Raw genomic sequence first — 15,310 nt, forward strand, 5'->3', positions numbered from 1 at the left:
TGAGACACGGCCTTGTTCTGTTGCCCAGGTTGTAGTGCAGTGGTATGAACATGGCCCACTGCAGCCTCGACCTCCCTGGCTCAAGTGATCCTCCTGCCTCAGCCTCCCTTGTATATGGGGCCACATGCATGTGCCACCATGCCCAGCTAATTTTTTAATTTTTTGTAAAAATGAGGTCTCACTTTGTTGCCCATGTTGGCCTCAGAACTCCTGGGCTCAGGTGATCCTCCCACCTTAGCCTCCCAAAGTGCTAGGATTACATGTATGAGCCACTGTGCCCAGCAATATATTGTTTAAAAAGCTTTCTTGCTGCATGTTTACCATCAGTCTTTTGCAATCTTTCAGGGTCAACACTATACCTCAATATACAGTGTTAACTTCTTATCTATTTCATTGGAACCATGAAGGATTGAATGTGTGTGGGGAAAAAGTCTTTGTGGTTTTAGAAATAGCAAAATCAGTTAATTTTTTGATGTGAAGGTAACAGTAGTTGAAATGCTTTTGAAAGTTGCTTGCCATTTCAACACTAAATACGAGTTTTTTCCACTCATTAGGCATTTTGATTTCTATCCTCACGTATATTAGTGGAGAATTTTAAATCCCCCGATTATCACAGATGAAAACACAAATAAGCTGATGGTGCACCTGCAGTCCCAGCTACTCCATTGGCTGAGGCAGGAGGATTACTTGAGCCGGAGTTTCAGTCCAGCCTGAGCAATATAGTGAGAACCTGGCTCAAAAACAAAAAGATTTTAAAAGTTTTCTTGCTAAAAATAATTTTTAAAAGTTTGAGGCCGGGCGCGGTGGCTCAAGCCTGTAATCCCAGCACTTTGGGAGGCCGAGACGGGCGGATCACGAGGTCAGGAGATCGAGACCATCCTGGCTAACATGGTGAAACCCCGTCTCTACTAAAAAATACAAAAAAACCCCAAAAAACTAGCTGGGCGAGGTGGCGGGCGCCTGTAGTCCCAGCTACTCGGGAGGCTGAGGCAGGAGAATGGTGTGAACCCGGGAGGCGGAGCTTGCAGTGAGCCGAGATCCGGCCACTGCACTCCAGCCTGGGCGACAGAGCAAGACGCCGTCTCAAAAAATAAATAAATAAATAAATAAATAAATAAATAAATAAATAAATAAATAAATAAATAAAAGTTTGAAAACAATTGATAAAATCTAGTCTCTTCATTTTACACAAAATAACTAAATATCCTGGGTGCTGTGTGAATTGTATGAAAAAATCTCCCTAATCTGAATGTTTCCTTTCACTTAATAAATGAAGTATCACCTGGTGATTTTGAAATCAGTTTATTTTGTTCATTATTCTTAATATTTAAGGAAAACAATGTAAAATGGAAAAAAATTTGTCTTCTGCTACATCAAAAAAGCATTTTAATCCAAACCCCACTAAAAATTGTAACAAGCGCTGCATGATTTTGTAAAAATAAAAACATGAAAGTTAAGCATTGAGAATGTCAAATTATCACAAAATCATAGGGAGGTGGTGGTGGTGATATTGCTTCTTGACTTACACTGGGATTTACAACATGATTACTAATATACTTAACACTCAAAGAAATATCTGATAACAGAGAATTACTTCTTCATTGTGGCCTTCCAGAGGGCAAAGACTATTATTCATCTTCGAATAGTCAAATTCTAACACAGTATTTGGAATAACAGTAGGTGTTAAATAAACATTTGTTGTATTGACATGTTCCTTTTATAATTAATGAGTTATTGGTAATTTATTATACAATATTTTCTGGTTATTGTTCAAAAGCATATTACATATTATCTAACTTTTAGATATCAAATATTAGAAAAGGCTAGTTTAAAAACAATAGTTCTTTCAGTTTTACTTTCCTATTTCATAAAAAAGGACAGTAAGAATACATTGTTAGGGTAACATGAACTAATTCGCATGCATATTGAAATTACATAGACCTAAATGCTTTTCTCTTCAAATGTCCAAGGTTTTTATCCAGTTAACTCTGATGGGAATCTTTCCAAGCATATTAAATCTTTTCTGCTTTCTTAAACATGGGTTACTGAATATAATTTCACCTTTTCTTTATGACTAAAGTTCATCATTATAAGCATTCCTTATTACACTAAAACAGCGTTAGTTTGCCTATTTCCTCTTTACCTAGGATGTGTCTGGCCTTATAAACCCTCCTATCTCTGTCTGGATTAACCTATTATATGCTTGCTTTATTTTTATTTTTTTAAAGACAGGGTCTCACTGTGTTGCCTAGAGTGCAGTGGCATGATTATAGCTCATTGTAATCTTGAACTTCTGGGCTCAAGCAATCCTCCTGCCTCAGCCTCCTGAGTAGCTGGAACTACAGGTGCACAGCACCACACCTGGCAAATTTTTAAACATTTTTTTTTTTTTTTTTTTGAGAAGGAATCTCGCTCTGTCGCGCAGGCTGGAGTGCAGTGGTGTGATCTCCACTCACTGCCAGCTCCGCCTCCTGGGTTCATGCCATCCTCTTGCCTCAGCCTCCCAGGTAGCTGGGACTACAGGCGCCTGCCACCACGCCCAGCTAATTTTTTGTATTTTTAGTAGAGACGGGCTTTCACCGTGTTAGCCAGGATGATCTCGATTTCCTGACCTTGTGATCTGCCTGCCTTGGGCTCCCAAAGTGCTGCGATTACAGGCATGAGTCACCACGCCCAGCCCATGTTTGTTTTTTATAAAAGCATGCCCTTACATGAGAATAAAAGTAATCCTTTCATGGTGTATAGGACCCCAACTTTAGGGTCTTTTGATAACTATTTTGGCTGTTAAGCCTTTTCCCCCTTTTAGTGCCTAGAAAAAGTAGAGGTTGTATGGATAAGTGCCCCTTAATAGCCAAGACTTCTTGAGGACTAAACCTCAATTTCCTTTTATAAAATGATGATGGTAATAGTCCCTACCTCAGTGGGCTGTTGTGAGGATTCAGTAAAATAATAAAGTGCTTATCATGCTGCCTGGTATATATGAAGTGTTCATGTTAACTGTTACTTTTAGTTGTAATGTCACAATAGTAATAATAAGCCATCTTTCACACAAGAAAATATTTCTGTTGATCCATCACCAAAGTGTGTGTACTCTGAACTGTATGATCAGGAGAGGTTAAAGGATTTGCTCAGAACAAATAATGGGGAGAGTCCATTCGACCTCTCCCTATTATGACCAATGTTTTTAATGAAAATCTCATAGTTTGGCTCTAAAGTAAGCTGCTTGGCTTTCATTCATAATCTGTTTCCACTAAAAATATACATTTGTCTATGGTTCTACTAATATCACAATTAATTTATGAGATGTTGGAGATCTTATATACTCCAGGAAGAAGTTATAGAAAATTTCATAAAGTCCCACTGGAAATTAAATTAAACTTTTAATGCATATCATTTTAAAAATTCACTTTCCATTTTCTGTTTTAAAGTGCATGTAAAATTCTTTTCCATTTTTTGGTAGCTAATTAATTTGAAGAAGGGAAATACAATGCTTTACTATTACTACCAACAGGATTTTACACAAGAAACATTAGTAACTTAAGCTGTGGATCCTGTGAATGTACAACTGACACAGATTTTGTAAATCCATACTGGGCCTTGAACTTACGTTTATTATAAAAGTCAAAGGGTAATTTTCTTTTAAAGATGTATTACTTATAAAATATTTCCAAAGTGTGAATTGTGCTTTTAGTTTAGCATATATGATTTAAATTGATGCACACTTCAGATGAATGTTTACCCCTGCTGTAGATTTGAAGAGCAGCATAGATATCTCAAGAACCCCAAATAAAATTAATTTTTCCCCTCCTTATGTAACTTCTTAAGGATTTAAATCCCAAAGCTAATCAAGAAACCCTCTACTTTAACCAAGCAGTTTGTAAGGATAAATAGCAGGATACAGAAATTCCCAAACCTATATATATTGGTAAAATTAAATGACTTTTCCCTTTGGGTAGAAGTCCAGCCTCTCAAATTGCATTTGAGAATCAAAGTTTTAACTGTTGTTGGAGACCATGGATTGAGGATGCACTGCTTTGGAGTTTCTCAGAAACTGTATCTTCTTTCAGTGTGGTTTTGATGACTTCAGATACTCCACTGATTCCAAGGATGCAAGGCAAACTTAAAAACACTTCACTATTTATATCATAATATCCCTGAAATGAGAAAAATAGGGATTTTAATAGGACTAAATCACTGCAAAGAAGTTAATACAAAAATGCATACTTTCTTGCTTTCTTAGTTCTAAGACAAAGTGATACAAGTTGGACAAAGTGATACAAGTTTTTTTTGTTCATTTACTTATTATTTTATTTTTAGAAGTCCAGACCTCACAATCATTCACTGATTTTATAAACTTATCATTTCAGAAAATTTTTGAGAGATAGAAGCAACTTGGTCAGACACCCATTTTGTAGAGAAGTAAGCTACCCACCTGCAATATGGGTAGCAGGTTGGGGGCTAAGAAAAAAGATAGTTAAGAATGGATTTCCTGGGGAGGGGCATGGGATGGTCTCTGGGCACAGTCAAATGACAATAACATCTTAAAAAAAAAACACTGGTACCATAATGGTATGTATTTGTGGGATACATGTGATATTTCAGTATATGCATACAATGTGTAATGATCAAATCAGGGTAATTGGGCTATCCATCACCTCACACATTTATCATTTATTTGTGTGGAAAACATTCCAAATGGTCTCTTCTGGCTATTTTGTTTTTCTTTTCTTTTCTTTTCTTTCTTTTTTTTTTTTGAGATGAGGTCTCTCTGTATTGCCCAAGCTGGTCTTGAACTCCTAAGCTCAAGTGATCCTCCCACCTCGGCCTCCCAAAGTGCTGGGATTACAGGCATGAGCCACCACACCTGCCCTCTTCTAGCTGTTTTGAAATGTACAATAAATTATTAATAATCACACTCACCCTGCTATGCTGTTGAACACTAGAATTTAGTGTTCAATTCAGCCTGTGTCACCCAGGCTGGAGTTGCAGTGGTGTGATCTTCGCTCACTGCAACCTCCACCTCCTGCCTCAGCCTCCCAAGTAGCTGGGATTACAGGCACCTGCCATTATGCCCAGCTAGTTTTTGTATTTTTAGTAGGGAGGGGTTTCACCATGTTAGCCAGGCTGGTCTCAAACTCCTAACCTCAAGCGATCCGCCCGCCTCACCTCCCAAAGTGCTGGGATTACAGGCATGAGCCACCGCACCCAGTCAAGATTTTATTTTTGGAGACAGGGATTCGCTGTGTTGTCCATGCTGGAGTCCAGTGACATGGCTCACTGCAGCCTCAACCTCCCAGGCTCAAGAGATTCTCCCACCCCAGCCTACTGAGTGGCTATTACATGCCTGGCAAAGTTTTGTTTTTGTTTTTGTAAAGATGGGGGTCTCACTATGTTGCCCAAGCTGGCAGACTTCTCATAGCTAAGCAGGATAGGGCTTAAACTAAACTGCTTTCTCCTACCTGTTACTCTAAAAGCTGGTGATACTGAAGACACCTGGGGTCAGAGTATGAATAATGACTTTGCTAGTTTTGTATTCATAATATCTAAGTTTAAAATATAATGAGAGAATAAGAATAGCAATTACCTTTGCTAAAGTTGATACAGAATGCACTTTCTTCTTATTGTTTACAATACTGTCAACCATGTCAGCTACTGATAGTCCAACAGACCAGGATCTTTGACCTTTTACTCTAAGCAGTTCCATGGCTCTAGGTTACAAAAATATATGATCTCAGAAAATCCACAGAATATGCACATTTAGTTTTACATTCTGCTTAAGGTATTAATTAGATGTTTCTATGACAGAAACGAGTTATACAGCAATTGTTAGGGAAGCCTATAGATAATCTAATGTTTATTTAAACTTTTCTTAAGATGTCAGGCAGTTCAAAGAAAATACAGATGACCTAATAACATAAAAAATGTTCACTGCCATTGATATTTAACCAAATATGAATTAAAACAATAAATACCAATTTGCCTACCGATAACTGGCAAAAATTAAAAAGACTGATAATTAACTTGGAGAAACTATAAACAGGCATTCCCATAACTGCTGTTGAGAATGTAAAGTGATCTAACCTTTTAAGAAGAAGATTTGGTAACATCTGATCTAGAAATTCCTCTTCTAGGTATTTATCTTATAGCAGTATGCTCAAGTGTGCAAAGATGTACATAATAAGCATGTCTGCATATTTGGAAACAACTCATCAAAAGAGGACAGGTTAAACAAATCACTACCATGTAGTACCATGTAGCTTTTGAGAAGAATAAGGTAGATTTAAAATGTACAATGTGCAAAAATGTCTGAGATTTATCATTAAGGAAAGAAATCAAGTTGCAAGATAGTTTGAATAACACAAATCTGTATTATTATACATTTGTAGAAGCATTGAAAAACAACTTTTTCTTTTTAGAGATAGGGTCTCTATGTTGCCCAAGCTGGTCTCAAACTCCTGGGCTCAACTGATCCTCCCATTTCAGCCTCCTGAGTAGAAAAAAATTTTTTGGGCATGTGGACACTAAGTTGTCAAAAATGGTTGTCTCTGAAAAATGGAATTACCTTAGCTTTTTAATTTCTTTTAATACTTTATAGATATCTACAGTATTTGAAATTTTATAATAAGCATACATTCTTTTGTAAATGATAAAAATATATGAACACTTAAATTTTTTCCTTTTAAAAAGTATAAATGCAAGATTGTATAATCAGATTAGAATGAATTATACCATACACTAATCTTCTCAATAAGAAAGAGAACACTTTTTCCAGTTGTTATATTCTAAAAGTCATAAGCTGATGGCTTCGAAAACTAAAAATGCCACCTCTCAGACTTCAGGAAAATGTTATTATATGACAGTGAAACAGCAGATGGCATGAATATAAATTCTGCGTAGAGTCCTGCCTATGGGGTACAGACCCCCGGAAGGCCTCTGGATAAAAGCAAAAGATACAAGGATCTGTGTGTTACACTTTTTGTTTGCCTGAACATATAATATGGCTTATCCATTCACATTAGACTGATTTCCAGTTCTATTTGCATGTGATTAATAAATATTCATTTTTAAGTGGTGTGAACAAATTATCTTCTACATTAAGAAAATTGTTGGCCTGGCACAGTGGCTCACACCTGTAATCCCAGCACTTTGGGAGGCCAAGGTGGGCGGATCATGCGGTCAGGAGACTGGGACCATCCTGACTAACATGGTGAAACCCCGTCTCTACTAAAATACAAAAAATTAGCTGGGCGTGGTGGTGCACACCTGTAATTCCAGCTACTTGGGAGGCTGAGGCAGGAGAATCACTTGAACCCAGGAGGCGGAGGTTACAGTGAGCCGAGATCACACCACTGACTCCAGCCTGGTGACAGAGCGAGGCTCAGATGTTTAGATATAGAAGCAGCAAATCACTGTCTACAAATAAAGAACATGTTTTACCCTTTAAATGTGAACTGTGTTATCTGAAAAAGCTTGCAAAGCACTCTTAGATCTACCTTCAGATAAGAAATCAAAGAATATATTTTTATTTATTTATTTTTTTGAGACGGAGTCTCACTCTGTCACCCAGGCTGGAGTGCCGTGGCCGGATCTCAGCTCACTGCAAGCTCCGCCTCCCAGGTTCACGCCATTCTCCCGCCTCAGCCTCCCAAGTACCTGGGATTACAGGCGCCCGCCACGTCACCCGGCTAGTTTTTTGTATTTTTTAGTAGAGACGGGGTTTCACCGTGTTAACCAGGATGGTCTCGATCTCCTGACCTTGTGATCCGCCCGTCTCGGCCTCCCAAAGTGCTGGGATTACAGGCTTGAGCCACCGCGCCCGGCAGAAATCAAAGAATATAAAACAGTGCTCCTTTATACGTTTGTGTTTGTCCATACTAGTTTTGTTTCCAGAAGCCTGGTAAGTACATACTGTATAAATAGCTGTTAGCTATGAAGTACATGATTTTTCGTTGGATAAATGCAAATTTCCAGTCAGTGTTACCTGTTGGACAGCTGCACTTGAGAGGTATGACTCATTACTTCTTGGCCACTCCATGTGAGCACTAAAAATTAGATGAAGAATTAATTATGTTTTGCCAATGACTCTCTTTGGATTAAGATGTGATAACCGATCTTTTGCAGTCAAGGTACCTGTGCTAATATTTATATAGAAGTTTTTCCATTTCTAGCAAGTTAGATTTTTCCACTGGATGACAATAAATGTGCTATACCACTAGCCCAAGGTGAGGAAAACTCTGAACTACAAAAAACATTATCCCCAAAGTCTACTTGCAGTCTCCTTACCTGTTCTCCCTTATCGGTAAGTTCTGCAAGGGCCATTTTACTATCAAAGTAGAAATCTATAAGCACTTGACATTTGTTCTGCTGAGAAATGCACTGAGACTAATTTCACCAGGTAAGGAATAATCTGATCACCTATTTTGGGCTAGAATTTCCATAGCTCTTACAGAGGCAGAGAATCCTCTTCCTTTTTTTTTTTTCTGAGACGGAGTCTCACTCTGTCGCCCAGGCTGAAGTGCAGTGGCATGATCTTGGCTCACTGCAACCTCTGCCTCCTGGGTTCAAGCGATTCTCACGCCTCAGCCTCCTGAGTAGCTGGGACTACAGGTGCATGCCACCACACCCTGCTAATTTTTGTGTGTGTGTTTTTAGTAGAGACGGGGTTTCACCATGTTGGCCAGGCTGGTCTTGAACTCCTGACCTCGTAATCCACCTGCCTCGGCCTCCCAAAGTGCTGGGATTATAGGAGTGAGCCACCGCACCTGGCCCCAGGGTCCTGTTTTCTAAAAGAATCTTCTGGGTTACCCATTTCCTCTCACTACATCATTTATAAAAACAATTCAAAACTTCAAAGCTGTATACACAGACTGGAAATTTCTTTATATATATTGTTTTCTTTTTTTCTGTTTGAGATGGACTCACTCTGTTACCTAGCCTGGTGTGCAGTGGTGTGATCTTAGCTCACTGCAACCTCTGCCTCTCCGTTCAAGCAATTCTGCCTCAGCCTCCTGAGTAGCTGGGACTACAGGCACCCACCACCACACCTGGCTAATTTTTGTATTTTTAGTACAGATGGGGTTTCGCCATGTTAGCCAGGCAGGTCTCGAACTCCTGACCTCAGGTGATCCACCCACCTCGACCTCCCAAAGTGATAGGATTACAGGTGTGAGCCACCACGCCCGGCCAAACTAGAAATTTATATCACACTTTAATATTATTATTATTATTATTTGATACAGAGTCTTATTTTGTCACCTAGGGTGGAGTGCAGTGGCACACTCTTGGCTCACTACAACCTCTGCCTCCTAGGTTCAAGCAATTCTTCTACCTCAGCTTCCCAAGCAGCTGGGATTAGAGGTGCCTGCCACCACAGCAAGCTAATTTTTGTATTTTTAGTAGAGACAGGATTTCACCATGTTGGCCAGGCTGGTCTTGTACTCCTTACCTCAGGTGATCTGCCTTGGCCTCTCAAAGTGCTGGGATTACAGGCGTGTACCACCACACCCAGCCAAAAGTTTTTATATAAGAAAAAAACACAAAACCATGAACTGTTTTATGAAAAATATAAATACATGTGGACAAATTAAGGGATTTTTAACAATGTTTTACTTAGATAGAAGGGTGATAGGTGGATTATTTTCTTTAAACATTAGCCCGGGTATTTTGAAAAATGTGTTTTGGCATATATGTTTTACTTAGATAGAAGTGAAATAGGTGGATTACTTTAAAAATTTGTTACATTATTTGTATGAACTTACTTAACTTGGAAAATTAAGGAAGGCTTCCTGGGAGAGGTGGCACTCAAGCCCAATCCTAAAGGGTAAGCAGGAGTTACCCAAGTGAATGAGTTCAGGTAAAGGAAGCAGCAGGTCCTAAGGTAAGGAGGCATGAGAGTGCATGAACCATTCAGTAACTGCAAGTCAACCATCTGACTGGCATAGAATGCCTGGGAGAATGGGAGAAGACGAAGCAGGAAATAGATCTAAAGGTCCTGTATGTCATGTGATTCCTCCCTAGGCTGTAGCTGTCGCTTGTCTCTGAAATACCTGAAGAGAATATTTTATTTACACAACTGCTACTCTTATATCTATTTCCAAATCCTAATGTTGCTTTACTTCAAAGAGTATTTTTATATGTCTTTCTGCCAATTTTCTATTCATCACTGTCTTGCCAATCACTGTAATAATAGCTACCATTTGCTGAGTGTTTGCTCTGTGCCAGATACTGTACTAAATGCTCTAGATAAATTATCTTAAGTGACAGCAAGGAAGAGCACAGCTTCAGAGTCAGATCAGGGTTCAAATCTCAGTTCTGCCCTTCACAGATATGTAATCTTGGGCAAATTACTTATCTCATTGAGCCTTACGTTTCCTCATGTATAAATCTGGAAAACCACCACTCCTGCACAGAGAGTTTATAACATTTAAATGAGATATGCAAAATATTTAATACACATAGTAGGCACAATGAAAAGTAATTATAATTGCAATTACTGTGATGGTATCACTTATGCAAAAGTCTAACCAGTTGGTATCTGTACATGAAACCAGCAGAGGGAGCTTCTAATCCATTTCTGACACCAGGACCAAGGTAAATATACCTATCCATGGATATAACTAGCTCTTCAAGAAGAGTAGAAGACAGAATAAAAAGTGATCACATGGTACCTCTAGAAGGCAGACAGGGAGATGGACTGGGGAGAAGTAAATAGTTAACTTCAGTATTGGTAATGTTCTTGATTTGAGTACGGATTCATCAGTGCTCAGTTATGTTTTAATACTAGCATTATGTGTGTCAAATATTACATAATACTACATTTATGCGATCTCACTTTGCATGCACCTACATCTCTCTATTTCTAGTTCCAATCTGAGACCTCAAGACAGAATTACTGCATCTCTTCCCTGTGGTTTTATCCTACTTCCCTTGGACCTCTCTCAGAGTATGTCAATACAGCCTTCCAGTCATTTCCAGTATTAGACTCAAAGTTTCCTAAAGACAGGGTCAGGTTCTTACACATCTATATAGTTCTAACAGCAGTCAACACAGTGTTTATTGAGCAAAGCAGGTGGTCAATAAATGTTTCTGAAAATAAACTCCTACATTTGGGATGAAAGGTCATTTAATCAAACACAAACTGCTTTTTGGTAGGTTTTAAATTGTTCCTCTTTAAAGAGCTCACAATAACTTCTACTAGATTGTTTTCTTCCTTTACCAAATATACTAGGTTAGGGTAGATGGTATATTTATCATGTCACATCAGCCTGTATTTTCTCTTTATGAGACTTGAGAAATTAATACAACCATATTTCATACATTCTCACTCATTCAATATTTATTATATATCAACTATTCCTCAAAACTTGTAAATTAGAGAGGCTGGTTAAATAAATTATGGTATATCCAGTAGTTAAAAAGAATGAATGAGCTCTATGTTACTGTGCAATCATTCCACAATCATATTGGTAAGTAAAAGGGCAAGGTGAAGAATGATGTATGATGTCTATTTCACATGTGTGCTTGTCTATACATAGAATATTTCTGGAAGATTATAAAAGAGACTGATAACTGTGATTGTCCCTAGGGAGAAGGATTGAGTGTCTGGCATCTAAGGGAGACTTTTCACTGCATATCTTTTTGTACTTATTTTTACAGTGTGAATGTACTACTTTTTCAACTAAAAGAACTTAAAAAATTGTACTCTAAATAAGGAGAAGGTCATACACAAATCAGATAAGAAAAAGCAGCAGGACAACATAAGAAACATGATGAGACAATATGTAGTTTATTACCTTATAGACTGAAATAGCTTTAGCTCAAAGGAGTGAAGAAATCACTGTGAAGTGATGTGATCAGGAAAAAACCTTTATTGTATAAGGGGTGCTTGACTTAGACCTTGAAAGATATCAGTAAGATGGCCGAGAAGGCAAAGAGATTATAAGGGAGGTAAACAAAGTGAGTAAATGTCCCTGTGGCAAAGCTGTGGGGTAGGCCTGGGAGACAAAAGACCTGGGTGCTAGTCCTTTGACCCTAAAAGCTGTAGGCTTCCAGGCAGGTCACTTTTACAATGCCTACATTCACTGGCTCCCTAAAACAAAATGTAATAGATGGTCCCTTCTAGCTCTCTCGTAACATGGCTATCTCCCAAACTATAATTGGGAGGAAAGATTAGGGTAATATTTTGGGGGTCCCTGAGTGCCAAGCAATGCAATTTAATGGTTTGGTCAGAGGAAGCCTCTGAAAGCTTTTGAAAATAATAACATGTTTTAGGAAGACTGAATTAATATGTGAGAGCACACAATAAACACTCTGTAAGTTTTGACTAATACTATTAATTTCACATCATTTACAGGGTAGACTAGAGGGGAAGATGTGAGATGTGCAATAACCAGGCAAGCAAGAGATCAACATGGACCAGAGGGTTTGGTCTATGTTGGGTTTTGAGTTTGTTCGAATCCCTAGACATTCATTACTTGAATACATTTGCTTGAAGTTCTTGTTTGCTACAGTTTTCCAGGATCCTGTTGATTAGTGTGTAGTGTCAGGGAGCATTTGGAGCCTCAGAAGCATTTTCGCTCAGTCACACTGTCGGGTTTTTTAAGGGTTTATTCTATAGGCTGCCTCATTCTAGCACTGAGTTTTCTAGTAGCCAGTGCAGATTTTTACAGATTTAAAATACTGCTTTATTTTATTAAAATGCTTTGCTTTAAAATTACATAAATACTACATATTTTTACTGCACAGAAAACTACAAATTTTTAAGTTACCACTAACCTAGATATCATCAATGTTAATATTTTATTTTAATGGCATCAAAGTATAGATGACACTTTAAATTCCAAGGAAATAGTTTTGAGAAGGTCATTTGCTTTGTGGAAATATGGTCTGACATCTATTTAACTTTTTAATGTGCATGGTCTCTCTCGAATTCTCCAAGTAAATTATCACCTCCTCACAGGCAGAGAGGTTCTTTTATTTTATTTTATTTTATTTTCCTTTTTGAGATGAAGTCTCGCTCTGTCACCCAGGCTGGAGTGTAATGGCGTGATCTTGGCTCACTGCAACCTCTGCCTCCCAGGTTCCAGCGATTCTCCTGCCTCAGCCTCCCGAGTAGCTGGGACTACAGGCACACACTGCCATGCCTGGCTAATTTTTATATTTTTAGTAGAGATGGGGTTTCACCATGTTGGCCTGGATGGTCCTGATCTCCTGAGCTTGTGATCCATCCACCTTGGCCTCCCAAAGTGCTGAGATTACAGGTGTGAGCCACCACGCCCAGCCCAGAGAGGTTATTTTCTGTATCGTGCTCTACCTTGCAGCACTTACACGCTGAGTGAAATTAATAGTAAAGTACTTCAAATGATGAAGTAATGACTAACTTTCCCCAAGTCACTTTCCAACCCTTCGATCAAGTATTCACAGATCTTCAAAATGTAATTTCAATTACATTTATCTGGTTGAAACTTTCTGCAACAAGCAGTCCACATTTTTTAACCCATGAATATGCCATACTTAACTTTGTGCTTTTGCCTAATTCTGATTTCCCGTTCCTAGAATGTTTTTCCTACTCTTCACTATCTATTAAAATCCTATTCATTCATCCAAACTCCAGTTCAAACTCCAAATGGCCTTTATAGAATTTTCTCTAGTAATTTCAGCCCATGTTAAATGCTCACTCGTAAGTATCCAAGCACTGTAAGTGTATAGTACTCACTTTGGCACTTATTCAAATAGTATACTGTATCTTTATTATACTCATATACTTAAATGAACAAAATCAGGGTAAAGAGCACTTTAATCACTGACCAACCTGGCTTTATGGCAAGAGATAAACAATAAAGGAGTAAGGGAAGAGATTCTTAAGTCAAATAAGGAAAGCATTCCTTTGAAATAGGAAAAGGAGCTTTCCAATACAGGAGACTGAATGCCTTTTGTGGGAAAGAGCAAGTGGCTGGAGAAAAAGACCATAGGGATAAACAATGAGTGAAAATTATGTTCAAAAAGCAGCGGACAGGAGGTATGTATCTAGGGAGAAGGTCTGAACTTGGGAAAGGTAAGCAAGGTTGAAGGGTGGGGAGAGTAAAGGAAAGAGTTCTATATATGCTTTAAAGTTTATTTAAATATTTCTTTCTGGAAAATTAAAGTTTTAAATTAATCCTGGACTCTGAAGTTCAATTAAAAAATATAAAATCCTACTAAGTGGTCTTGTCTAACCTTAAATTTACTGAAAAGTAATTACAATCAGAATGACACATATGAGGAATTTATTCACAATATAGGGCCTGTTATACAGAAGGCACACTCAAACGTGGAACAAAGCCAATTAAGCCCACAATTCTGGAGTCCTCAGATATATGTGAATGCCATTACCACTGGCAATTTTGGTTATAACTAATAATAACGTACTCCTTTTTTAGCAATGGGGTCTCACCCTGTCACCCAGGCTTGAATGCAGTGGTGCAATCATGGCTCACTGCAGCCTTGACCTCCTGGGCTTAAGGGATCCTCCCACTCAGTCTCCCGAGTCGCTGGGACTACAGGTATGCACTACCGTGTCTGGCTAATTTTTTATATCTTTTTGTAGAGATGGGGTCTTGTTATGTTGCCCAAGCTGGTCTTGAAGTCCTGGCTTCAAGCAATCCTGCCTTGACCTCCCAAAGTGTTGGAATTATAGGCATGAGCCACCACACCCAGCCTAAAAATGTACTTCTTACCTTTGTCTTCTCCTTGCTCGCCAATAACCCATACTTCTTTGCCTGAAGTCTGTGCCTTCAAAACATTTGTAATAATATACTGTAATCTCTGTGAATCCAGATTACATCCAATTCCAATCACTCGATTTGCAGGAAATGCACTCAGTTTCCATGTTACATAGGTCATGATTTCCACTAAATATTGCATACAAGGTAAAAAATGTAAAGGTTAAAAAATATATACTTCTAGCCTAGCTCACAAAATATTTATTATTTTAGTAAGTATATTAGGCCCTCAATGTACTGCAGCATTATATATATATATAGAGCTGGGACTATAGGCACGTGCTACCATGCCCAGTTAATTTTTGTATTTTTAGTAGAGACAGGGTTTCACCATGTTGGCCAGGATGGTCTTGATCTCTTGACCTCATGATCCACTCACCTTGGCCTCCCAAAGTGCTGGGATTACAGGCGTGAGCCACCGTGCCTGGCCCATAACATATTTTTAATATACATTAGATCCCAGCACTTTGGGAGGCTGAGATGGGCAGATCATGAGGTCAGGAGATCGAGACCATCCTGGCTAACACGGTGAAACCCCGTCTCTACTAAAA

At 38.6% G+C, this 15,310-nt stretch overlaps 1 protein-coding gene across 2 annotated transcripts in view; it reads right to left on the bottom strand.

Moving 5' to 3' along the window:
* Nucleotides 1–1,283: 1,283 nt before the first annotated feature.
* UEVLD (UEV and lactate/malate dehyrogenase domains) overlaps nt 1,284–15,310 on the bottom strand; it is a 72,944-nt gene continuing 58,917 nt past the window's right edge. For both annotated transcript variants that reach the window (XM_011937469.1, XM_011937468.1), the window contains 4 exons: nt 14,715–14,888; nt 7,982–8,042; nt 5,585–5,708; nt 1,284–4,154 (listed from right to left, as the gene is read on the bottom strand). In XM_011937469.1, coding sequence (XP_011792859.1) covers nt 3,987–4,154; nt 5,585–5,708; nt 7,982–8,042; nt 14,715–14,888 — 527 coding nt within the window. In that variant the 3' untranslated portion in view covers nt 1,284–3,986. The remainder of the gene's footprint in view (nt 4,155–5,584; nt 5,709–7,981; nt 8,043–14,714; nt 14,889–15,310) is intronic.

The sequence above is a fragment of the Colobus angolensis genome, unplaced genomic scaffold, assembly GCF_000951035.1.
Source record: "Colobus angolensis palliatus isolate OR3802 unplaced genomic scaffold, Cang.pa_1.0 Scaffold164, whole genome shotgun sequence".
NCBI lineage: Eukaryota > Metazoa > Chordata > Mammalia > Primates > Cercopithecidae > Colobus > Colobus angolensis.